The sequence below is a fragment of the Nuphar pumila genome, chromosome 1 (assembly GCF_984573655.1).
Source record: "Nuphar pumila chromosome 1, dmNupPumi1.hap1.1, whole genome shotgun sequence".
Lineage (NCBI taxonomy): Eukaryota > Viridiplantae > Streptophyta > Magnoliopsida > Nymphaeales > Nymphaeaceae > Nuphar > Nuphar pumila.
In genome coordinates, this window is record NC_143249.1 from 119,005,216 (window position 1) to 119,031,207 (window position 25,992).

The following is a 25,992-nucleotide window of genomic DNA, read 5'->3' on the forward strand; positions in this document are numbered from 1 at the left end:
ACAAACCTTTCATTCTGCTCTTCGTAGTCCAAACATACCATACGTGACTAAGAGTACAACTACAAGAGGAGAAACATAGATTCCTCGTAAGAAATCCAACAATACCTTCACGAAGGAAGGCGCTAGTATCCTGGTTGAACCAGAAAGCCTAGAAACTAGGTCTCGCATCAGAAGTGAGGTAACACCGATCTAGCGATGGCGCAAGTACCTCGCTAGGATCCCCGCCCTACTCGTGCACAGGCTCCTAAACAAGGTTATCTCAGTCATATCGGATAGGCGAACTGAGGTTGTAACACACCTCTCCCAAATACATCGATTTGGGAGATCTGACCGCTAAATCTGCTTCACAAGCTATACATCTTAAAAAAATAGGTTTGCACCTAAGACCATCATCTTTGGAGAACCGAAGTGCATAAGTGTGTGTCGTGCTTTTAAGACAAGTGAAATGATATACACTATACACTCGAAACTACACTCAAGGAGTGCAAGTTGGCAATGGGCAAACCTGGGCACATACTAATGCAATGGTAAATCGAGGGGCAAGACTCGATGGGCGAAGCTACACTGCGAGGGTAGAACGCTAGAGCTACACACGAGGTATGGAATCATACCTCGACCATCGAAACACACAAGCAGACAACTACGTAAGCAACTCACGAGATATGAGATCCTACACTAACTAACAAGTGTAAAGGATGACTCACGAGGCATCAGTTTACGCCTCGATAGATCGATAAGCGTAAACAAGTAAAGAAGCATACGACAGAGATAAGAATACATGCACGAGCAAAGCATATGCACGAAATGCGGCAACAAGGTAAAGACGAACACATACGAAAGTACAACAACCAGCATCACAGCACAGGAACGTAAAGTACGAAGAGCAAAGCAAGTAGCAAGGCCAGGGCGCATAAAGTGCAGGGCAACAAGTAAATGCAAGGAAGTAAAGTGCAAGAACGTAAAAGAGGACCAGGATTGCATCCTGGAGAACAAGGCAGACATAAGCAAGTAAATGCCAGGGCGGAAAGCGCGGGACAACAGGAAAGTAAAGTGCGAGAAAGTAGAAAGGACAAGGCTCGCGAAACCGCGTCCTTGAGTTAAAAGATATGAAATGTAAAGACAGGAATGAAAAGCCTAGGCAAATATAACGCGGCGGCAACAGAAAGGAAAGTGCAAGAAAGTAAAGAGGACAAGGATCGCGAAACCGCGTCCTTGATGGTAAAGACATACGTATATATATTATACATATACATATATCATCCTCTTTTAGTTATCTTTTCTTATTTTAGCATTTATCAGTTCATTGTCCTTTCACGAAAGAATCCCCTACTTTAAGGGGTTGTGGGTCCTTATACGCCAGCGGCGTAGGCAAACAAGAGCTCGAGCCACAAGGGCGAGCTAGATCCACCGTTCAACCTGCGATGCCTGGAACGTTAATATATGCCGTAATTATGAACGAGAAGCGGGTCAGATAAGACCTGCAGTGGTACCAGACCCCAAACACGAGAGCAAGCAGGGAGCTCAGCTCCCTGCAGAAGAGAGACAAAGGCAACAAGGCCTCACGCAAGCTGTAGTGCCAGAGGTAGGGGCCTCAGCCCTGCCTGGCAACAACAGCAGATGTAGGGAGCAGGAGCTCCCTGTCTGCCGGCACAAAGAAAGGCAGGGGTGGGAGCAGAGGCTCCCCGCAACACCTGCTGCAACAAGGCAGGGGGGAAACACCCCCTGTCAGAACATGAGACAGGGGTGCAACCTCCTGCTGGGAATGAAACAGGCAGGGGCTCTGCCCCTGCCGGCAGCAAGAACAAGGCAAGGGGGCAAAGCCCCTTGCCGGAGAACAACTAAGATGCAGGGGGCAAGCTCCTGCCCGAAAACAGGAAAGCAGGGGGGCTTCGCCCCTTGCCGGCAAAACGCAGGAGGACAAAACCCCCTGCCGAGAAGCAACAGAGGGCAGGGGAGTTTCTCCCCCTACCAGGAAGCGACAAGAGGGCAGGGGGGCTCGCCGCCTGCCGGGAAACAAATAAAGGCAGGGGTGCGAAGCCCTCTGCCTAAGACAATCACAAAGGTAGGGGGACCCCGCCCCCTACCGAGATACAACAAAAAAAAAATGACAGGGGGAGGAATCCCCTGCCGAAGAGAGGTGATGACAGGGGGCTCAGCCCCCTGTCGACTGATAGCAAAAGGAAGGCAAGGGGGTTAACCCCCCTGCCGCCAAGAGGCGATGACAAGGGGCTCAACCCCCCCCCCCTCCCCCTGTCGAGCAACCCTACACAAAGGAGAAAAAGAAGGGAGAAGAGGTTTTACCTCTAAAGATCGCAACCACGGGGTCGTAGAGGGGTTCTGGCGCAGCCGACGAGTGGCCACCAAGAAACCGAGGTCGCAGGCGGCGACGATCGTCGGGTTGCCTGCGGAGGCCACCGGACGGAGGTTGGTTGTCGGCGATCGTTGAGCACGATCGGCGATGACCGAGATGCACCGCAAAGGGGGAGGAGAGCAGTGGCTGACGATGGATTGCCGATGCAACAGGGAGAGAGGCTGAGTGGAAGGGACACCGACTCTCCCGATGTCGGGGTTCTGGCGCAGCCGACTGCCAGTCGGGAGGTGGAAATGGTCGCCGACAGGGGAGTCGACGATGCTCGAAGGCCGCTGTCGACTGAGGCCACCAGACGGAGGGTGGTGGCGCTGCCGAAGCTTGAAGGCTGTCGTCGGCTGTGACTACTAGCGACGGGGAGGTCGGCAGTGGGATGAAAGCTTCGACATTGGGGGGCTCCGGCGCAGTCGACAACAGACAGGAGGAGCGATGCTCGAAGGTCGGAGGCACGATCGACAGCGGCTGCAGTACCCAGGACGGAGGCAGTGGCTGGCGGCGAGTCGCCGACGCTCGGGGTCCCTGGCGCAGCCGATAGCCAGACAGGGAGGTCGGCGGCAGAAAGGGGAAAGTGTCTCACGACGGCTGTTGTATGGAGATACATTAGAGAGGGGGTGTGCTCGCATTGTCAGGAGGCCTGCCAGACGCAGGGAGGAGCGAGAGGAGAACGGGCTAGGAGAGAGAAGGGGCGAGGGTTTTGGACCCTCGCCCGAGACGCTGTGTCCTTTTAAGGACACCGACTTCTCGAGAATTCGAGAAGCCGGGTCGCGGGTCGGCTTGAGCTCGGGTCCAGCCCGGATCCGGGTCCGACACGATGCACCGACCGTGACACGTGTCTGACGCGTGCAGGGCACGTGTCTGACACGTGTCTGACGCGTGCAGGGCACGTGTCTGACACGTGTCCGACACAGATTTTTTTTTGACGGGCGTTACAAGAACAACGGGGTTTTGTGATGGATTCTCTAAGTACTCTGGCAGAGGCTATGCGAGATCAGATTCGTTTCCAAAGGGATCAAGCGCCCTTTCCTGAACCGAGCCAGCATACCGTAGTGACATATGAGAAAATTTTGAAGCTTGACCCCCCGACCTTCGCCTAGCCTGACCCAGATATGGCCGAGAACTGCGTAAAGGAGGTGGAACGAGTGTTTGAGGTCTTGTCAGTCGTCGATGACAAGAAGACATTATACGGGACCTTTAGGCTGAAGGATAATGCCTGCAGCTGGTGGGACATGGCCTAGGGTGTGCAGTTTCAGGAATTTCACCAATTCCGTGGGAAGCATTCAGAAAAGCTTTCTTGGAGAACTACTTCCCTCCTCATGCGAGGGAGAAGAAGGTAGAGTTCTTGGAGCTCAGACAAGGCAATTCGAGTTTGACGGATTACATCGCCAAATTCCAGAGTTTAGAACCCTACTGCCCCAACCTGTTCGCAGATGATCGCGAGCGGGCATGAAAGTTTATTCGGGGGCTGAAGGAGGGGCTCATGTATCGGGTCCTGACTAGTATGCCCTCGACTTTCTCTGCAACGTTTGCTGCCGCCACCCTCCTGAGTGAAGCCTAGGAGCACTCTAAGAGTACTCAGAGTAGGAAGCCACTCGCTGCGGGTGGTGAGCCGAAGACACCATCCGGCGGTCCAGGCAAACGATCGTTCTTTCCCATAAAGATCAAAGGAGGAAAGAAACCGTTTCCTCCTTTGAAGCATCAGCGGCCTCAGGGCAACCCTCCAGCCAGGCAGCAGACTAGCAATGTATGCCCCAGATGCCGACGATCTCAAATTGAGCAGGTGTGCCCGCTCGAGATAGGCGGATGCCTGTATTATGGCAAGATGGGCCACTACCTCCACGAATGTCGCAAAAAAGGCGGCTAATGACCTCAGGCAAAACAGCGGAGCACTTCTGCTCCCTCGGCCACCGTAGCAGCAACATCAGTCGTCGCAACCACAGTCGAGCGGTCAGAAGAAGGCGCCAGGATGCGTCTACACCACCACAGTCGAGCAGTTGACCAAAGGCGACCTAGTGCAAGGTACCCTTTTTGTTGCTAACCAAGCGACCTTTGTGCTTTTTTATTGTAGTGCCACACACTCTTTTATTTTGGTAAATTTTGCCGAGTTTTTGCACATACTTGTAAAACCCTTGCATAATACCCTTGAAGTGTTTAACCCGATTAGGAAAAACACAATTTGTGCGGCCTACGTACTAGAGTTGGACGTAGTCTTGGCAAATCAGCCTTTACCGGCTTGTGCTATCCTGCTAGATATGGTGGAATTTGACGTCATCCTAGTGATGGATTGGCTGCACAAGTATCATGACAAGATCTTCTGCCAAGATAGCAGGGTTGTCTTATCTCCACCAGGAATGCCTAAGGTGGAATTTAAGATCGTGAAACCCGTTCGAGCGAGCAAGTTGATTTAGTCGCTAAAGGCGAAGAACTACCTGAGGAAAGGATGCACTGCTTGGTCAGTGTCATCTAGTCCAATACGACGCGAGTCCCGATCGGAGACTTGGAGGTGGTTCAAGATTTTCCAGACGTCTTCCCAGAGGAGCTGTCAGGACTTCCTCCGCCGCGTGAGGTGGAGTTCAACATTGAGTTACCGCCGTGTACTGCACCAATTTCAAATGCTCCATATCGGATGGCGCCAGCAGAGCTCGAAGAGCTCAAGAGGTAGTTGCAGGAGTTGATGGATCAGAGATTCATTCGCCCCAGCGTCTCGCCCTGGGGAGCTCCTGTCTTGTTCATGAAAAAGGACAGATCATTACAGTTGTGCATCGACTATCGGATGCTCAACTAGGCAACAATAAAGAATAACTACCCGTTGCCACACATCGAGGATCTGTTCGACCAGTTGCAGAGGGCCAAGATCTTTTCAAAGATCGACCTTAGATCTGGGTACGATCAACTCAAAATTAAGGAAGATGATATTTTCAAGACGGCCTTTTGGACTAGATACGGGCATTACGAATTTACGGTCATGCCTTTCGGGCTCACTAATGCCTCTGCAACCTTCATGGACCTCATGAACAAGTGTTCAAACCCTTCTTGGACACCTTCGTGATCATGTTCATCGACGACATCCTGGTGTATTCAGACAACTGGGAGCAACATAGTGAGCACTTGAGAGTTATTCTCGAAACCTTGCGAAAGGAGCGCCTGTTCGTTAAGTACTCCAAGTGCGAGTTTTGGCTCGAGGAGATAATGTTTTTAGGGCATGTCATCTCCAAGGAAGGTGTGTCCGTAGATCCTGCGAAGGTGGAGGCTGTACTGAGTTGGCAGCAGCCGAGGAATGTTCGTGACATCAGGAGTTTTCTTGGATTAGCTGGGTATTATCGGAGATTTATCTAGGACTTTTCTAAGATCTTTTTACCCATGACGGAGCTCCTAAAGAAAGAAGATAGGTTCGTCTGGGACGACAAGTGCGAGAGCAGTTTTCGGATGATAAAGGAACGTCTTATGACTGTTTCTATTTTGGCCTTACCTTCGGGTCAAGGTGGCTTCATGATCTACACCGACGCTTCCGAGATAGGATTGGGTTGTGTCCTAATGCAGAATGATAGAGTGATCGATAATGCATCACACCAACTTAAAATTTATGAGAAGAATTATCCGTCTCATGATTTAGAATTAGCAACAGTGGTCTTCTCATTGAAGATATGACGACACTAGTATGAGGCTTTTACAGATTACAAAAGCCTAAAATACTTGTTCTCGCAGAAGCTCACAAGTCCAAGTATATGATTCACCCTGGCGGCACGAAGATGTTCAAGGATTTGCAGCGCAAATATTGGTGGAGCGGAATGAAGCGAGACGTAGCCGAGTACGTCTCAAAGTGCTTGACTTGCCAACAGATTAAGATCGAGCACCAGCGACCAGGCAGAGTGACGTAGCAGATGGAGATTTCACAATGGAAGTGGGAGGACATCACAATGGACTTCATCGTCGGTTTGCCGACGATGCCCCTGCCTCTGCTTCTTTCACGTCAAGACAATGACAACGCCCTTGTCGTCTCTACCTTTTTGATTAAGATAACATGTTGACGTCTTGCTTGTTAGCATATGATTCACCCTTGTCGTCTCTACTTTGGAAACGTCAGATTGTGCCCTTTATTCGCAGTCATGGTCTTTATGGGCATCTAGATGGGCGATCACTCGCCCCACCTACACATATCATGCAAGAAATAACAGGTGAAGATGGGAAGGTGAGTCAACTTCGAATCACCAATCCTGCTTATGACGTATGGGTACAACGGGATCAGACATTAGTTGCTTACATAACTTCCACACTTTCTGATCGTGTTTTACAAACTATTTCTGATGATCAATCTGCTGCTGAGTTGTGGAATGGACTAGCTCATTCCTTTTCTCAGGTTTTCGAATCTCGGACTTTACAACTCAAGTGGCAATTTCAATCCATGCGAAAAGGAAACAAATCCATTACAGAGTTCATGGGGGATGTCAGAGTGATTACAGATCAGTTAGCTGCAATTGGAAGTCCTGTATCAGATAAGGATATGGTACAACAGGTATTAGGTAGCCTTGGACCTGAATATCGCATGTTTTGCACGACACTCCAGGTTGTTTCAGTTCTTCCATGTTTTGATGATCTTCAATCTAAACTTTTGCAATATGAGGTCAGTTTAAATCAGGAACACGCGTCAGATGATGCCCATCCTGTGATGATGGCACATACGCCTATTCAAACAGGAGTCTTATTTACTCCTCATCGTTCCAATGGAACACCTATGAATAAAGGAGGATTACTACCTACACCAAGTGGAGGAGGTATTGGTTCAGGCAGTGTACCACGAGGGGGACGTGTTCCTACTTGTTTTCTGTGCAACAAGTGGGGACATGTTAAAGCAAATTGCTGGTACAATCCTCAGAACCAGAACAAAACAGGGAGGTCAGATAGTAGGCCAGGGAAGAAGGCAACTCATCAGTTTGCACGCACCTCTTAGGGATAGGTCCTTCCACAGGACGTACAAAATATCCTTATGACTACTTTCAATCAGATGAACTTGCGCCAAAATGATGAAGGTATATGGTATATTGATTCAGGGGCAACAACACATGTTACTTCTGATGCAGGTAAATTTTCTCACTTGACTCCTTACACTGGAAATGACACTATAGTCATAGGAGATGGATCTCACCACCCCATATCTCACACTGGAAATGTCTCCCTTTCTTTGCCTGAATCTCAATTACCCTTGTCAAATGTCTTACTCACACCTGCTATTCAAAAGAATATTCTATCTGTGTCAAAATTAGTTGATGAAACAAATTCTTCCGTTGAATTTACTCCTTCTTCTGTTTATCTTAAGGATCTTCACACCAAGAAGACGCTCGCTAAAGGTGACCGGCGCGAGAACATGTACGTCTTTGAAGAATCTCATGTGCCTTTGAAGACGTCGTCTTCCGTAGCCGTGGCTTCTTCAGCTTCTTCCTTCCCAACATTTTTGAGTCGATCTACAGATCATAGTTCTTCATCTAGAGTCTTGAAACTTAATAAGCCAGACTTATGGCATCTTCGTTTGGGTCATTGTAGTCAAGTTTTTCTTGACAAGTTGTCTGCTAAAGGTTTAATACCCGCAGTCAGTTTAGAGTCAAAATGTCCAAGTTGTCACTTATGCAAAAGTCATGTACTTCCCTTTCATAGTATCAATAAAAGAGCAACAAAGCCTTTTGAGATTATATGCTCAGATGTTTGGGGTCCTGCGCCCACTGCCTCTCTTTCTGGATCTCGATATTATGTACTCTTTCTTGACTCTTACACTCGTTTTAGTTGGATTTACTTCATGAAAAACAAACATGAAGTTTTCAAGTTGTTCAAACAGTTTCATGCACTAGTCCAAAACCAATTCAATACCAATGTTGTATATTTCCAGTGTGATGGGGGGGGGAGAATACATATCCCATGATTTTAGTGAATATTTGAAGGAGCATGGCATTACACGTAACATTTCTTGCCCTCACACCCCTCAACAAAATGGAGTAGTTGAGAGAAAACACAAGCATATTGTTGAGACAACCTTGAGCATGATGCACACTGTGGGTATCCCTTTCTCTCTTTGGACAGAGGCTTTCCATACAGCTGTTTTCGTTATTAACAGGTTGCCCATGACCATCCTTGAAGATAATTCTCCATATTTTGTTCTTTATAATTGTCATCCATCATATGAAGAGCTACATCCTTTTGGTTGTGTATGTTATGTTCATATTGATCATTCATTGAGAAATAAGTTTCAAGACAGAGCTGTACAGTGCAAGTTTCTTGGGTATGCAGATGACTATAAGGGATACAGGTGTTATGATCCTCATACAGGCAAAATTCGGGTATCTAGAAATGTTAATTTTGATGATGAAAACTTTGACACTCTGGGTTCATCTTCCATAGATACACAGGATAATTATGATCCTTGGCTCAGTGGCTCACTTTTATATGACTTGTTGCCTTATGAGGATTCAGCTTTATCGACAGACAATGAACCCTATACTTTTGATGTGGAACCACATATGGAAGACGTTCCTCCGACAACAACATCCTCACATTTTTCTGGTCTTGTTTATTCTCGTAGAGTTCATCCAGTTAATGATGAGACTCCTCTACGACATTCCACTCGGATTAGACACCCTATAGATAGATGGGTAAGTTATAACAATTTCTCTTTGGATTTTCAAACATTTCTAACTAGAGTGTCCAAGGAAACAGAACCCTCCTCCTTTCATGAGGCTGTTCATTCCCGTACTTGGGTAGAGGCGATGAATGAGGAAATGGAAGCATTGCATGAATGCAACACATGGGAAATTGTACCAAGGCCTGATAACAAGAATGTTGTAGGATCCAAATGGGTGTACAAGATCAAGCACAAACCGGATGGTAGTGTTGAGTGCTATAAGGCTCGTCTGGTTGCACGAGGCTTCACACAGCAGTATGGGCAGGACTACGATGAAACATTCAGTCCAGTAGTAAAATTGGGCACCGTCAGGATTATCATTGCATTGGCATTACAACATGGATGGTCACTGTAATAACCGAAAATTTTATGCAAATTTTTACGCAATTAAGTAGGATTTATGCGTTTTGGGCCTAGGATCCGCTTCCCGGATCCATAAGAATCATGCCTATGTAAATTATTATATATATACATAATAATAAAAGTAAAGAAATAAATTAAAATTATTTTGGGTTTGATTCACAGTTGGACCCATTTGGATCCAACCTGTGGATCCACCTTTATAACATAATTGGATCCACATTCAGAATCGGACCCGGATCCACTTTACTGTTGGATCTCGAGTCACGGGTCGCGGGGCTCGGAACCGGACCCGACCCGACCCGCACCCTGTAAAGTGAAAAAAAGGGGGAGCCCGATAAGGGGCTGCCCGATAAAAAAGAGCGTTAGGGTTCTGAGAGAACCCTAACACAACTTGTTAAGGAGGAGGCTGAGGAAAGGGATGCTTAGCCGTCGGGAAACGAGGGGAAGGGCAAACCACCTCCTTCCTTTTCGGGGGTCGCCCCCTTCAAAAAGGGGTCCCCGAACCCCTGTTCTTCTCATCCTTCATCTCTCTCCCTTGTTCTTTCACGCTCTCCTTCTCTCGGCTCCCTCTCGTCTCTGCCCTCCCTGCGTGCGACTGCGCCAGCGCCGCATCTCCTCATCACCCTCTCGATCGGCATCGTGGCTGTGGAAACAACAGGTCGACCATCGACAGCAGCCTCCCGATCACGCCCTTCACGGCGGCAGGAGCTACCTGAGTCGACCGACCATCGTCTCGCGATAGCAGTCTCCGATCGTAGGAAAAAGCACCGGAAAGGTAGGTTTTCTGCCTCTTTTTGTGTGGAGCATGGATTGAATCCGCCTGTGCGTGGGTTGGTCAAGGGGAAACTTCGACTGCTTAGGGCCAATGCTAACCCTAAACTGATAATCACAATTTCTTGGATTTGGGGGTTTCGAATTTACTTTGTGAAGGGGGTGTTGAGTTCAATTTCTGTTACCGCTAAGAGGAATGCTTGATAGAAATGTTCGATCTCTATTATTGCTAAACCAGTAAACAAAGGGTTTTCAGTAGTTTGCATGGGTGTGGATGTGGTCCCATGGAAATTTTCAAGGTTACGAACTCCCGGTGTTAATTGTATATGTATAACCGAGTTGCACCTTATAGGGGTTAAGGTGGCTTAGTGATGCTTACGTATTCCAAATTTTGTTTATTTGAAATTTTTGCTTTTCTTTGTCGGATAGTACCACACACTCAGGATACGTGCTTAGTCAGTTTAGTTGCATTATAGATGTATAAACATAGGCATGCTGTGCATTTTCTGCTATGCCATGATATTATTCACGATATGTCTGCCTATTTTCTATGGATATTCATCTAATTTACTGAACTCCAAGCATGATCAAAGATTTGTTAATGTGTTGTTTTCCACATGGAAATGCACATGAACTGAATCTGCGTAAAATATTGTAAAAGAGAAGTGGCCTCAACAAGTTGAATTGTTGTAAAATCAAGTGTCTTTATGAATTAATTTTTGGGAGGTTTAATGCATGCTCACTAACCCCTTTTAGAATGTATAAACCAATTGCTCCGTTAGGATGATAAACATGTACATGTTTGCCTCAACGAGTTTGAATTATTATAGATCCAAGTGTCATTCACGAGTTAATTTTGGAGTTTGATTTCATGATTAATAACCCATTCATGTTGTGTAGGTCGATTTCTCCCTTATGATTATAAACAGTTATATGTAATGGCAGCATAAGATAGACCATTCATAATGATGTACATTGTTTGGTTGTTTTTTTTGTTGTCCTAACATGATATGAAACCATACATACTATACATTGAAGATGTTCAGAATTTTTAAGTATTCAGTTTGGCCGAATATAAAGCTTTATTATTCAATTGTAACCTGTTTCAACTGCAACCATTTACGGTCGATATTTCTAAACATGTTACATAAATTGTATTTCCAATGTAACGTACATCTATGGTAGGTTGTACTGTATTCTTTTTATTATTCTGATATTCCTGTACTTGGTTGCTGAACATGTGAAGACTTGTCTCATGCACATGTGGGGTTCGAGATTAGCAGGCTCTAGTAGGGCTGTAGAGTTCGTTTTCTGTAATACGTCACTACCCGTTTGGGTGGATATGTTCACTGCTCAATCATGTTAACTGAATCCTGCATATTATATTGAAATAGAACCAAGAATGGGGTGAATGAACTGGGCATCAGTGTTGTGTTGTAGAATTAGTAACATGTGAAATATTTGATGTCTATACTAGGATGTTGCTTGTATTTGGGGTCACATTTAGTTACATGTAGTAGCAAGGAACAACACATATTTGGAAGAGTTAACATTTGGACCGAGAATAGGCCTATGGCCTTTGTAATTGCAGGAGTTTATATATACAACATCTTCTCATAATACTTGATGAACGCATATCTGTTGTTTATGTTACAACAAAATGTGTAATTTTAATATCGGCAAATCCTGGTTAAAGTAACAAGATAAAAGCACAATTTAAATCTGTTAGACCGGTCTATTATGACAAGATTAAAAACATAAAGTTGGACAAACATTTTGCTCGAGAAAAGATTGAAGGTGAGCTTTAGGCTAAAATTTTTATTTAGAGATTATGCAAATGACAAATTGGTTTACTAAGATCCTTGAAGGGGTGGTGTTAGTTCTAATGTTGAAAATGATTTTTGGTAATATCTAATAATGGGATCTGTTACATACTGGCTTTGATGTATGCTAAGGCATTTATGGAACTTTACTGAGAACCAGTTATACACAGTGAGATCAACCTAGAGGGGGCAACCTATTACATTTTCCTCTCTTGTTGCTGTCATTTAGCCTTCTCTCTTCTCTTATCTTTCGTATGAGAGGTCTTATTTTGATATAGGCGCATACATAATATGAATGCGTGCAGCCTTGAAGTTTCAATTGCTGAATCTGGGTTATGTTCATGTGTGTGGATGTTAACACATGAAAAGGTTTCCTGTGCCTATATTGAGGGGACTTGTTTAATTATCGTGCATTTATGGATTTGTTTTGAGTATATGTGCATACATGAAATTGATGTGTGCTTAGCATGTAAAATCAGGTATAAATGTTCTTATGTACTTATGGATGATGGATGAATGCATGTGTGTTAAGTGATTTCATGAAAGCACTTACACATGGATGGTGAACACATGCATAGGACTGTGGAAGCTCATGCACATTGTTAAAATGGTATGAATGAATGTGCATTTGGAATCATGTTGGTATTATTGCATACATTGCAAGTTATGATTTTTGCATACGATGCATCGATGGTCTGGATAAATCATCACAAGCCTGGAGAGCCTTGAGCTTGGGTTGACTTTTTCTTTAATTGTTTCATTGCATCGATCATACTTTATATTATTGTTCTATATTGCACTGTTCGATGTGTTTCCACGGGCTGGAGTCTCGTGATGGTTCTCGCAGGGGGGGATGCGAGCCTTTTCACTTTACTTTTGCATATGGTGTTGCAAACTTAAAGAATTAACTTTAATAAAAATATAATGAATAAGAACAGTGTAATATACATTCTGGGATATCTCATATGGAGTATGAGAATCTTAGATATACGGTCTTGGGGAGACTGTGAGGATACAAAAACTCCGTGTGCGTTGTCGCCCCTGAACCCGATATTGAGGTTCTTCTCCTGGCCACGGTTTTAGGGAGAGTCCGCCACTTTACCCGGGAGTGGTGTGTTAGTCACAACTGTGAGTTTATGGTACCAAGGAAGTGGCACTTGTGGGCATGGGGTGTCCCTTGTGTCCCCGACATTAGATCTGGAGGTCTAATGTTCCGATGAATGGTGTTGTTTCCTGATATCGGTCGATGGCTAAGTTGGAACCCAGTAATAAAATACAAATTGTGTTAAGCTACCCTTGGAACCTACTTGACCTCGAGGTTTGTACCCGTTTGATGTATCCGCGGGCCACGGTAATTAAAAAGAGGAACTTAAAGATGTGTGCATCTAATAGGGCATGCATATGGAAAGATGAAACTTAAATGAAAGATAACAGAAGAAATCATACATTAAACATAGTCATGCATTTTCTTGTTATGCATTAAAACATGCATACATTATCTGTTTTCCTTAATTGTTATATGTTTGGTGGATGGGTGATGTTTAACTTTCAATGTATGTTAAATGTCTTGTTGTACTAAGATTGTGCATCATGGTATGGTTTAATGTTTCTTTATGCATAATGGATGTACCTTGAGGTGTGAATACATACCTGAATTATGAATTGTCATAATTGCATTTCTTTGAATAATTGTGTGGATTCATATTGTGGTGGTGGGATATATATAAATACTGCTATTAATGTTACCTGTCAGTTAATTTCTGGTAAATTGTTGACTGTCATAGAATAGACCTTTGTTTATTTTTGGGATATATACTGAACATCCTACTGGACACCCATATCACATACTGGATTCATGATGTACCACATTAAAAGTTTCGGATTTCCTACTTAGACAGTTGTAGTCTAATTCCTATAAATTTTTAGGTGAAGAGTTGGATTTAGGAGCGACTGCAGGATGAGGCTTCGATCGGGATTTTGGACTTACTGTTCCAAGGATAGTGTGAGAACTCTGATCTTAGTTTTCATTGATATTGAAATGAAAAGAATGTTTTGGTCTTGCTCCATCTGTAATGTTCTGGAATGCTTAGCCCTACGGTATGACTGGTTTCCGCTGTATATATAAAAAAAAAAAAAATTCTCAAAAATTTGGGTTAAGATTTCGGGGCGTTACAGTCACTCAGTTAACTTGATGTTAAAAATGCTTTTCTGCATGGTGAACTAAAGGAAGAAGTTTACATGGAGCACCCACCTTGTTATAGCATGCATGATTCATCAAATTGGGTTTGTAAACTTCGACGCTCCCTTTATGGCCTGAAACAAGCTTCTTGATCTTGGTTTGAAAGTTTTTCCACGGAAATCCAGCATCATGGGTTCACTAAAAGTGTTTTAGACCATTCATTGTTCATATTCAAAAGTGATTCAACCATTGTTTGGGTGCTTATATATGTTGATGACATCATTATTACCGGGAGTGATGAGGATCACATATCTTGGGTTAAGTCTATGATGATGGCTAAATTCAAGATGAAAGACTTGGGTCCCTTGCGATATTTTCTGGGTGTGGAAGTTGATAGTCGACATGAGACTATTACATTGAGCCAACATAAGTACACCATTGATATTTTACTTGCTACAGGGATGGAGAATTGTAAACCAATCAACACACCTTGCCTTCTAAATCATAAGCTAAGTGCTAAAGAAGGCATTACTTATCATGATCCTACTTTGTATCGTCGAGTTGTAGGGATGTTACAATACTTAACATTCACTAGGCCTGACATAGCATACTCTGTCAATCAGGCTTCACAGTTTATGCATGCTCCTACAAATGTCCATATAGGAGTAAAAAGGATCCTTCGGTGTTTAAAGGGTACGATTGGAGATGGCTTGATGTATACCAAGGACACAACTTATATATCAGGGCATTGACTATTCACCTACACAGACGCGGATTGGGCTGGTGATCCTGACGAGCGCAGATCAGTTTCGGGGTATTGCATTCTTATTGGCAATAATATTGTAACATGGAGTAGCAAGAAGCAGAAGGCAGTCGCACGATCTAGTACTGAAGCAGAGTATCGTGCAATGGCAGCAGGAACAACCAATGTTACATGGGTGAGACACCTACTGCAAGAATTACAAGAACCGATCTCGTCCTCTATGCTTCTTTGCGATAATCAGAGTGCTATTAATATTGCCTTCAATCCCATCCTTCATTGTTGCACGAAGCATATCGAGATCGATCAACACTTTGTTAGACAAAAGGTGGAAGAAAAAGAAATTGAACCTGCATATGTTCGGTCAGATATGCAAGTTGCTCACATCTTTACCAAGGGATTATCCACTCATCAGTTTTGGGCACTCAAAGACAAGTTTAGCATGATCAAAGACCATACTCAACTTGAGGGAGGCTGTTAGTTTGGATCATGGATCCGACCCACACCACATTCCAAGGATCCACCTCGGGATGCGTGGGCGGTGGCATGTTTGTAATTTAACTTTATTACTTGTGTAATGTTATACCCTGTATAACACTTATAAATAAGAAAAGAAAAGGGAAAACCCTATTGCTGCCGACTCCTCTCTTCTCTCTTTACCTCATCTCTAACCATTGCAGGTTGACATTTCTGACACGCTTTCACAGGTAAGATGCTCATTTGGTCAAAAGACCAGAGCATATAGAATGAGTCGTCAGTTAACTTACCCCTGACACACTCATTCGCTTCTTGTAGTCTGTCAAGGGAGAGGACAGAGCAGTACACACTCCAATGTATGGGTTATTAACAACTACCCTACGGGCAAAGATCCGGCCTCCTCAGTCATTGGAGTTAGGGGAAGGGACTATCAGACATTATCCTAGGTGGTAGATCTCATGGACTTCTGCAGAAGTTTGATGCATCCGTTGCTAAGTACCTGCTTTTCGGGAATCCTCTCTCGGCTAAAGCCGTCTCCTTAGGAGCGGACTCAACTAGCTATTTAGGTTATTGAAAATACATAGAATAACAGACGCCCGAACTTGTCTCAGTTGTTTCTACGATTTGTCTGCGCGTACCCACATGCCATTAATATCGAAACATAAAGTTTGTTCATGCTGGTTGATGGGTCATGAGACTTGCTTGTTGCATGATAGTTCACAGCTTACGATCAAATGAATCGTCATGTTGCGTTTTGACAGTTGCACTGCTTACCTGCTTTGAACTGCTTACTTGTTTTGAGCTGCTTACTTGTTTAACTGCATATCTGCTTTAAACTGCTTAGCATGCTGAATTAAATGTACTTAATTCAGTTTCCTGTAGTCTCTCTTGTGCACCTATTAGTTTTTCGCGAAACTAACCCATTCTATGGGTACAGGTGATGATTAGGTACACCATTGGCGATGGCTTCAAGATTTTCTCTTCCTGCTCTTAGCTCGCATTCTGAACGTTTTTGGGTTTTGTAACGGATTTTCCTTGGGATATCCAAATTTTGTACTATTTGGGTACTTCTTATAATGAAAGTGGCTTTTCCAGGTGTTTTGCAAGTAACATGGATTGTGAGTTTTGGTTCTTTTAGCTAACATGCCCAAAGTTGTCAGTTTGCCTTTCTAAATTTAACAAAAGAATAGTCTTCCGTTGATTTCTTAAACAAACTCTGAAAGGAAAGAGATTTTCTTCTAGTCTCTTGCCTGTTTTGTGAAAGGTTCGTAAGTTTTAAATTTTGGGGCGTTACACCAACAAAGAACCTTGATATGCCCTGTAACAGTGACATACCTAGATATTTAAGAGGTATAGGTCCCACCTTTAAGCCAGATATCCTTTCAGCAGTTTCTTGGGTTGCCTTATTAGAATTAAAAACCAAAAGGTCATAGTTGGATTCATTGATGTTAAGACCTAAACCATAGCAAACGATTTCAGAATCAAAGAAATCCTACAAATTTGTGATACAGAAGCATCACCAAAAATCAAAAGGACCATGGGTGCACTTAGTTGTCATAGGCGCTAGGCGGAGCCTTGGCGGTGAACCCCCTAAAAAGCCTTAGGTGGTACCCCAAATAAAAAAAAACATACAAATTTGTAAACAAACTACTAAAATTAATAACAAACATGTATTCAACATAAAATCAATCAACAATAAGCAATAGAAAGAGATGAGTGACAAAGAGAGAGAGAGACCAAGCGAGTGACAGAGAGAGAGACTGAGCGAGAGACAGTGCGTACCTTTTTTTTAAAAACTTTTTCTTCTTCTTCTTCTTTGTGCCCTAAGAGAGTTGAATGCAAGCAAATGAAAAGAAAAGAAAAGAAAAGAAAAGGGAAAAGCAACCTCCTTTTATAGTCGTTGACACTTGGTCAACGACTATAAACCGCCTAGGCTTTCCCCACCTAGGCAATGTCTAGGCAGAAAATTAGGGCTCCACCACCCAAACTGCCCAGGCCGCCTAGGAGCCGTCTTTGACAACCAAGCGGGTGCATACTGAAGTATAGAGATGTATACATTGTGAATGTTACTGAAGAGATGAATGCCAAGTCTGAAGCTTTCTAAAAAGAGCAGTGAGCCCTGTAGACATAGTATTAGACAACAAGGTCCACAAGGGGAAACTTATGTAACAAGGACATTCCATTTTGCCCTCCGTACATGTGTTGACATGCGTCTGCCCATGTCGACACGCGTCGACACATGGACACGCCATTTTACCCTCCGTACATACAAGTTTGTATTCAATTTATAATTTATAATTATATTTTTAGTATATAATGTATATTTTAGATATAGCATATATATTTACATTGTATTTAATTTATTTTGAATTTATTTTGTATTTATGTTATATATATATATATATATATATATATATATATATATATATATATATATATATATATATATATATATATATATATAGTCGTGACCCCATACCCACATTTTTTGGAATTGCCGAGTCGTACCCTCGGTACTTGTACCCGCACCCCTACCTGTACCCAGGTGACATAGGGGGAAACCATGTGTAAGACCTCGTGGTAGACTGGAGAACCCTTCAACAACTCCCTTGATGCACATAGAAACTAAAGCATTTGTTACCTTCTCTAAGATCCAACTAATCCACCATGAATCAATCTCCATATGCAACATCATCTCGAGCAAGTACTCGCAATAAATCGTATCAAAGACCTTTTTGATCTCTACCTTCAACAGGGTTGTAAGCCCTTTGATTGAATAATAGAATGTATTAATTTAGAGACTAAGATGGCACACTCTTAGATTTGACGACTAGACACTGTGTTGGGTCAATAATTCTACTCAAGAAAGTTTTTCTCTTGTGGCCAAGGTGATTGCAAGTAACTTATAAACAGATCCCAGCAGAGAAATGGGCCTATAGCTATTAGTGTCCACTACTACAAATTTCTTGCAGATTAAGAACAAGTTTCAGCTTTATTAAACTCTAGCAATTTACCTTTATCATAGATTCCTTAAAGAAATACAACAGGTCAGATTTGCAGATACCCCAGAGTTATTTTGAAAAGTCTGGGGAAAATTCATCTGGTTGCCGAGCCTTCTCACGAGCTTAAGGACCACACTGCCTCTCCTTGATCTCTGCTTCTGAGAATGGATGTTGTAGAATGCTGATTTCCCTCTCATTGAGTGTCTTAATTTCTGGGCTAGACAACTTTCTTCCACCACCCATCTTCCTACTGTAGTGTTTTCTGAAAATTTCAGATGTGCAATGTAGAATCCTATCCCCTTCTGCAATAGACCCATCTATATTCATTTGAGAAATATGATTCACCATGCCTCCTATGAGAACCAAACTGGTGAAAAGCATATGGTGTTATGTAGGTTGTTCATTCTTATTGTAATCATTGTCGTTCTGATGAGTTTTCATAATAAATTGAATGTTTAAGCTCTCACTAGGTTCATCTCCCTTTGATATGCCTGAACGGAAATTTTAAGCGACTTGTGTGTTTGTTTCTGCTGGGTGCAGCCCCACTTTTCTGTCAAGGTATTGCCTGAAAGCTATATAATGCTCTTGTTGGATTTATATCATGCTTATGCTGCCTGGATTTATATCATGCTGCACAGTTCTTCATTATGCTTCTTTCCACTGTCAGACAAGAATACATGCTTGGGTTCTTAGGAATTATGTGGCTGCAATTCTTTCAAATTTTCAGTGAAACCCTGCAATATTCTGCACCTCTACCTGATGAGTAGGACGGAGCAGCTAGATCTACCTCAATGAGAAATATAAGGGTGGTGATATCTCTGCCAACCAGAGTCAATAGGTTGGGTATGACCTGGCTCTGACCCATCTCGGGTAATAGGATCCAAGCTATGTCACATGGGTGCGGGTGCGGCACTTTCAAAAAACTCGGGTGCGGGGGTGCGGCAAAAAAAAAAAAAAAAAAAAAAAAAAAATATATATATATATATATATATATATATATATATATATATATAATTTGTGCAGGGGACGGGTCGAGCCCCCTCCCTACGCCCTCTTTGTGCAGGGGAGGGGTCGAGCTGATGAGTTGTGGAGCCTGATTCAGAGTTTTTGCCCTTGCAGAAAGGGGGGTACGGGGGCTCCCCCCGGCGTGGGTCCCGTTGGCGGCGGGGGGGGGGGGGGAGGTGCCCCTAGCGGGGTCTTTGGGGGGCCGCGCCCCCCAGAAGATTTTTTTTTTTTTAATATAAAAATTGGACACAAATGACCCTGGGTGCGGTCAACTCACCCAGGGTCGGGTTGAACGCACCGGGTGCAGTACCCGCACGCGTCGCATCGACACGGGTGAGGCACCCGGTTTGCCGAGTCCCTGTGACATAGGATCCGAGTTTGGTAGGAAAAGAGGTTTGGATAAAGAATTCAGCTTGGACCTATAGGGTCCAACCATGACCGGATATGGTTTTATGAAATGTTCATACTAGAGCTGGATCTGACCCGAGTTCCAATTAACATATTTTTTAATTAAAAATATAAAAATACTATTTTACAGGGTATGGGATGGGTCAGGTTTATCTAATCGTAATCGGACTCGCGTATGGTTTTACCTATGGTAGGTCCAGTCGGGCGCGGATCTGGTACCAACACCTCTTAGACTGATCTGGGACCGGACCCACCCATTTCTGCAGGGCTTCCAACCCGTTGACACCTAACTGTTGCAACCTGGAATCCGTTGTCCCTTGTCTTCCATTATATAGAAAAAGGAGATAAAAAGTGTTTTTACTCTGGTAACTTTCAGATTTTGATGGTTGTAGTAACAGATTTAGCTATCTAGCACCAATAATTTGCTCAGTGATTTTAAATTTTGGATCCAGTAGCAGCTGAAGCCAATGGATTCTTTTGTAGAATTGCATTATAATGTCTGCAAGTGTTCATCTCATTTTAGATTTTCTTTTGTAGGAAAAATGAACTCCATCAAGTGGCACAACAAGCTTCAAACATCCTTGAACTAATTGAGGTTGTTCGGGTTTCTCTCTCATTGGTGCATAAGCAATGGTCTGATGCGATGAATAACTTCCATGAGAAGTTCAGTTCTCTATCTTCTTTGATTGTTGATCACGGTAGCTACTAGTAACTCATTTTCTAAAACAAAAAGTTCATTTACTTCCTCTTTTTCCCCTTTCTGTGTTAGGTGAAACAGGTATTTATCTGTGTGGTTTAGATGTACTTTTTGGCTCGTCATTTTTGTTTTATAGGTCTTGACTCCAGTTCCCATGAAGAGTTTCTCAGTCTTTTATGTGGTGCCAGGACAAGCCCCGCTGTTCATCAGTTTCTAGTTAACTCCCTTGGTGAACTGGTACTATCAAATTGCTCATTTTTTGAAACTAACACACCAACTATTTAATATTGTGGCATTTTCCAGGGATTGAAACGTGTTGCAAAATCCGTTGATAGTGCTGGGAAAGAGATGCATTTGATAGTTCGTGAACATCTCCAGGTAATATTTTCATCACAATGTACTAATTCACATGGAAGTAAATATTTTTTATCAAAATGTCCAAACTGCAAAGGGTAATTCATTAATCTTACAAACTCAGTAAGTAGGACAACAAGAAATAAAATATTTGGGCAGCTTATTCTTGAAAGAAATATCTTTATTACAGAATTGTATCTAAAAGTCTAGAGTGGCTCTGATCAAGTTTTCCGTCCTACAACTTAATCCTCTAATTGGACACATTCAAACTAGTCAAAATGATGAACATGAGGGTCAAGAAGTATTCTTGGAACACGAGTGACTTCATTAATGACATGCAAGTCTCCATACCTTTTCCCCTTATTGAAATATGTGCTTTGTGTGAAGATCCTTCACAGAAGCAAGAGAAAAAACAATGTAAAGTTTGTGTAATATCCAAAAATTTTAAGTGAAATATTATGGAAATTTTGAGGCCTATTTTTGTAACTTTAGTGCATGTGGTTGCGTTCGTATCAAAATTTCAAGAACGGTTTTTATTTCGTTAAAAATGAAGTTGAAACGAGTTCGGAGCTTGCCCGACAAGTTTTAGAGGCAAAATAGTCATTTTTGCAAAGTTACAGGGATAATTATGACTTGCGGATCATAGTCATCCAAACTTATGTTGATTGACTCAGAGACATGCATGTCATTAACTTTTGACATAATGGCAAGTGAGTAAATTATTTTTTTTCAGAGTTATGTGGGAATTTCATAATTATAAGGGTTGTTTTGGGACGTAGTTACATTAACTAAAGTGAAATCTAGTTGGTAAAACTAGATCCTAACCAAACCAGTTCTAGTTTAGACCTAGATTGGATCACAATTTGAATCCAAACCACATCCAAGATCCAAACACAAAGCCCACTCATGGTTTTCTTGTTCACTCATGCTTTTCTTTCCCCCATACACATGACCACTTTTCCCCTACACTTGGTCATCACCTTTGCAAGTGTCACCTCCCTCACTCCTTTCTCCCTACAAATACCCCCAGTAACACTCTTGTGAGAAAGGGGTCCTTGATCTCTACACAGACTTGTCACCCAGAGAGAGAGAGAGAGAGAGAGAGAGAGAGAGAGAGAGAGAGAGAGAGAGAGAGAGAGAGAGACCTTTGTGGCTGCGCCTTTCAGTCTATTAATATATTGAGTATGTAATTCTAGGGTACAGAAATACCCCTTAATAACATTGTAATTTACATTATACATTGATTGGGTCTGGACCCGATCGACATGTTGATGGCACTTTGATTGTCACACAGTAGCATTGACCGAGCAATCGGTTCTCCCATTTATGTCAGGAGATGTCTTATCCATGTAGCCTCAGCCGTGGCAGCAACCATCGATCTGTATTCAGCCTCAGTGCTTGACCTAGCATCCGCCTTTTGTTTTCTACTGCTCCAGGATACCAAGTTTGATCCAATGAAGTTGCAATAACCGGATACTGATCGTCGTTCATTTGGATCACCCGCCCAATCAACATCAGCATAAATGACGATCTCATGGCCCTCGCCTGGATCTAATTCTCTTTTCTTGTATACCAGCCCATCACCAACTGTACCCTTCAGGTAACGAAGTATTCGTTTGACTGCCTCTATATGTGACATACGAGGTTCATGCATAAACTGGGACACCTGATTAACCGAGTACACTATATCAGGTCTAGTAAAAGTTAGGTATTGCAACATGCCAACTAAGCTGCGATACTTAGTGGGATCTCCATATATATCCCCTTCCTTTGAACTCAGTTTCTGATGAATGACACTTGGAGTTGTTAACGGCTTACAATCTGTCATGCCTGCTCTGCTGATGATGTCCAACGTGTATTTGTGTTGAGTAAGTGTGAGTGTATCAGATCTTTTATCAACTTCTACCCCAAGAAAATAACGCAGTTCTCCCAAATCTTTCATCTTAAATCTCTGATTTAATAACTTTTTCACCTGCTCAATGTGACTTTTACAGATCCCTGTGATGATGATGTCATCTACATATATCAATAGAAGAGTAGTGACACCTTGCTAATTGTGAATAAATAATGAGTGATCCAGAAGGGACCGAGAGAAGCCATGCTTTTGTATCTCTAGAGAAAAACTGTCGAACCAGGAACGAGAAGCTTGTTTCAAACCATAGAGTGCTCTCTTTAACTTGCATACATATTTTTTGGCGTCTCGTTTTGCATATCCAGTGGGTTGTTTCATGTAGACCTCCTCTTTTAAATCCCCGTGCAGAAATGCATTTTTTACATCCAGCTGGCTTAATGTCCATCCATGTTCAATGGCTAGACTCAACACGATACGAATGATCCCCATTTTAACTACAAGACTAAAAGTTTCATCAAAGTCTTGTCCTTCCTCTTGTGTGAATCCCTTGGCTACAAGTCTAGCCTTGTACCTTTCGATGCTCCCATCTGGTTTATACTTTATCTTGTACACCCATTTTGACCCAACAACATTTATGTTTAGTGGTCTAGGTACAATCTCCCATGTCCCACATTCATGTAAGGCCTCCATTTCTTCATTCATTGCTTCTACCTATCTTCTAGAGCTCGCAACTTGATAGAACATGAGAGGCTCATCCTCTTTACTTATGGATGTCAAGAATAACTGAAAATCCAATGAAAGTTTTTTATAACTTACCCACCTGTCAACCAGATGTCGAATCCGTGAGGATCTTCTGATATCCATCATCTATGAAGCGGGATCAGATGGATCCGTACTTGTACAAGGAATGAATGAGGTCTCTTTCTCTCGCCGGGTGTACACAACACCCTTATACCTTGTTGGCTCCAAGTCCTGTGTAACAGTCTCTTCCGTTTGAGTTTCATTGGCTGATTCCTCATGTGTCTCCTTCTGACTGCAGTTTGCGGGACAGTCTGCTTTACTATTGGAAAAGAGTTCTGAATTTAACCATGGGTAGTATACCTTAACGCTGGGGCTTGAGTTATCAGCATGAAGGCTTGAATTAGCAGGCAGATCATCAAAGTTCATTTCATCGAAAACTACATTTCTCGATATTTTGACACACTTACTCAGGGGATCATAGAACCTGTACCCTTTGTAGTCTTCTGCATATCCTATAAACCTGCATTTTAAGGCTTTATCTTGGAACTTGTGCCTTAGTGAGCTGTTAATGTGAACATAGCAAACAAACCCAAACACACCTAATTCATGATAATCAGGTTGTATGCCAAATAGAGAGAAATATGGTGACTTATTTTCTAAGATACTCATGGGCAGTCGATTTATCACATGAATTGTGGACTGAAAAGCCTCAGTCTATAATGATACATGGAGATTGCTCTCGTGCATTATGCTCATTGCAGTCTCAACAATATGTCGATGCTTCCTTTCAACAATCCCATTTTGCTGAGGTGTATGCGGGCAAGACACTCTTCTCTTTATCCCATTATGTTGAAGGAAACTAACAAAGTCAATCGAGGAGAATTCACCTCCTCCATCACATTGGAAATTGAGAATGTTGGTAGAGAAATGATTTTGAATAAAAGAATGAAATCTCTGGAACAATCCAAGGACTTCTGATTTGTGCTTCATAAAAAATATCCAAGTATAACGCAAGTAACTATCAATGAAAATAAGATAATATTTATAGACATCTGAACAAATGACCTCAAATGACCTTGAAGCTCTTTTATTAATGGAAGCGAATGGTAAAACATGACTCTTACATAAATGACAACTAGAACACTTTGTATCAATGACCTCTGAACTCAGACTGGACTTAGGAATGAGATTATTCAAGACAATTTTTTCAATAAAATGGTGACCACAATGGCCAAGACGACTATGCCAAAGTCTTAGCTTATTACATTCAGAAATAGTAAACACAAAATCAGGATAAAAAAATTGACGTTGGTGAGGCTTCAAGGATGAATAGTCGGAATGAACAGAGGAAGGATCTTCTTGAAAGATGTACATGTTGCCCCATCGTTTTCCTTCAGCGAATGTCTTCCTCGTGCGAAGATCCTTGATATAAACAAAAGAGGGAGTAAATTCAACTGAAGCATTAACATCATCAACAAGTTTTGAGACATAAACAATGTTCTTTTGAATATTAGGTGCATGGATGACACTTGGAAGATTAAGAGAGGACTTTGACATGGGTATAATGGCATTTCCAATATGTGAGATAGAGTGATGAGATCCATCTCCTGTGACTATGCTATTCTTACCAACATAAGGAGGAAGAGTCAAGAGTTTACCTACATCACCCGTGACATGAGTAGCTGCTCCGGAGTCGACATACCAAATGCTTTCGTCATTTTGCTTCATATTCAATCCTGCCAAGGCTGCCAACAACAACTCCTTTACTTCTCCATCCTTCCTAGCCTCTGCTTCTGGGGCTTTCCCTTTGTTTTGAGGATTAAACCAACAATTTGCTTTAATGTGCCCTTTCTTGTTGCATAGAAAACAGGTGGGAATGGGTCTTTGTCCTTATATATTGGGTGTTGGAAGTATACCACGACCTCCATAGGTATTTCTCCCTTAGCCTCCCTTTCCTCGAAAGAAACTTCCTCGTCCTCGACCATAACTCATTCCCGTAGCTAGCACAACTTGGGTTCCTGAATGTCTATGAGAATCTTCAGAAGATCCTTTCAGAGTCATTTCATATTGCAATAATTTCGCATGAAGATCTTCAAACTTTGGAAGTTCTGGTAAACATAGTAAGGTTGTCGTCATAACATGATAGTCTGGCCCCAATCCACTCAAGGTTTGTTGCACTTTATCTTTTTCACTGACAAGACACCCAACAATAGCCAGCTGGTCTGTGATGCCTTTCATTATGTTCAGGTATTCCATAATAGACATGGAATCTTTCTTCAACATTTGAAAATCTCGCTTAAGAAACATAATTCTTGCCTCAGAAATTTGTGAATATGTTTGAACTAACTTGTCTCACAGTTCCTTGGCCGAACAATCATCAGGAAGGGCAACAAGGACCTCCTGTGAGAGAGTTGAAGTGATGTATGCCACTAGCGATTGATCCCTCTTCATCCAAGCAACATATTCTGGATTCTTGTGAAGAACAATAGATTGTTCTCCTTTATCGTCCGCTTTTTCCTGCGAAATGA

At 42.6% G+C, this 25,992-nt stretch overlaps 1 protein-coding gene across 1 annotated transcript in view; it reads left to right on the forward strand.

The window, feature by feature from the left end:
* The window catches only part of APC4 (Transducin/WD40 repeat-like superfamily protein), a 163,280-nt gene that overhangs the window by 72,840 nt on the left and 64,448 nt on the right, over positions 1-25,992 (forward strand). The window contains exons 8-10 of the mRNA XM_090013365.1: positions 20,358-20,518; positions 20,654-20,754; positions 20,821-20,895. Coding sequence (XP_089869491.1) covers positions 20,358-20,518; positions 20,654-20,754; positions 20,821-20,895 — 337 coding nt within the window. The remainder of the gene's footprint in view (positions 1-20,357; positions 20,519-20,653; positions 20,755-20,820; positions 20,896-25,992) is intronic.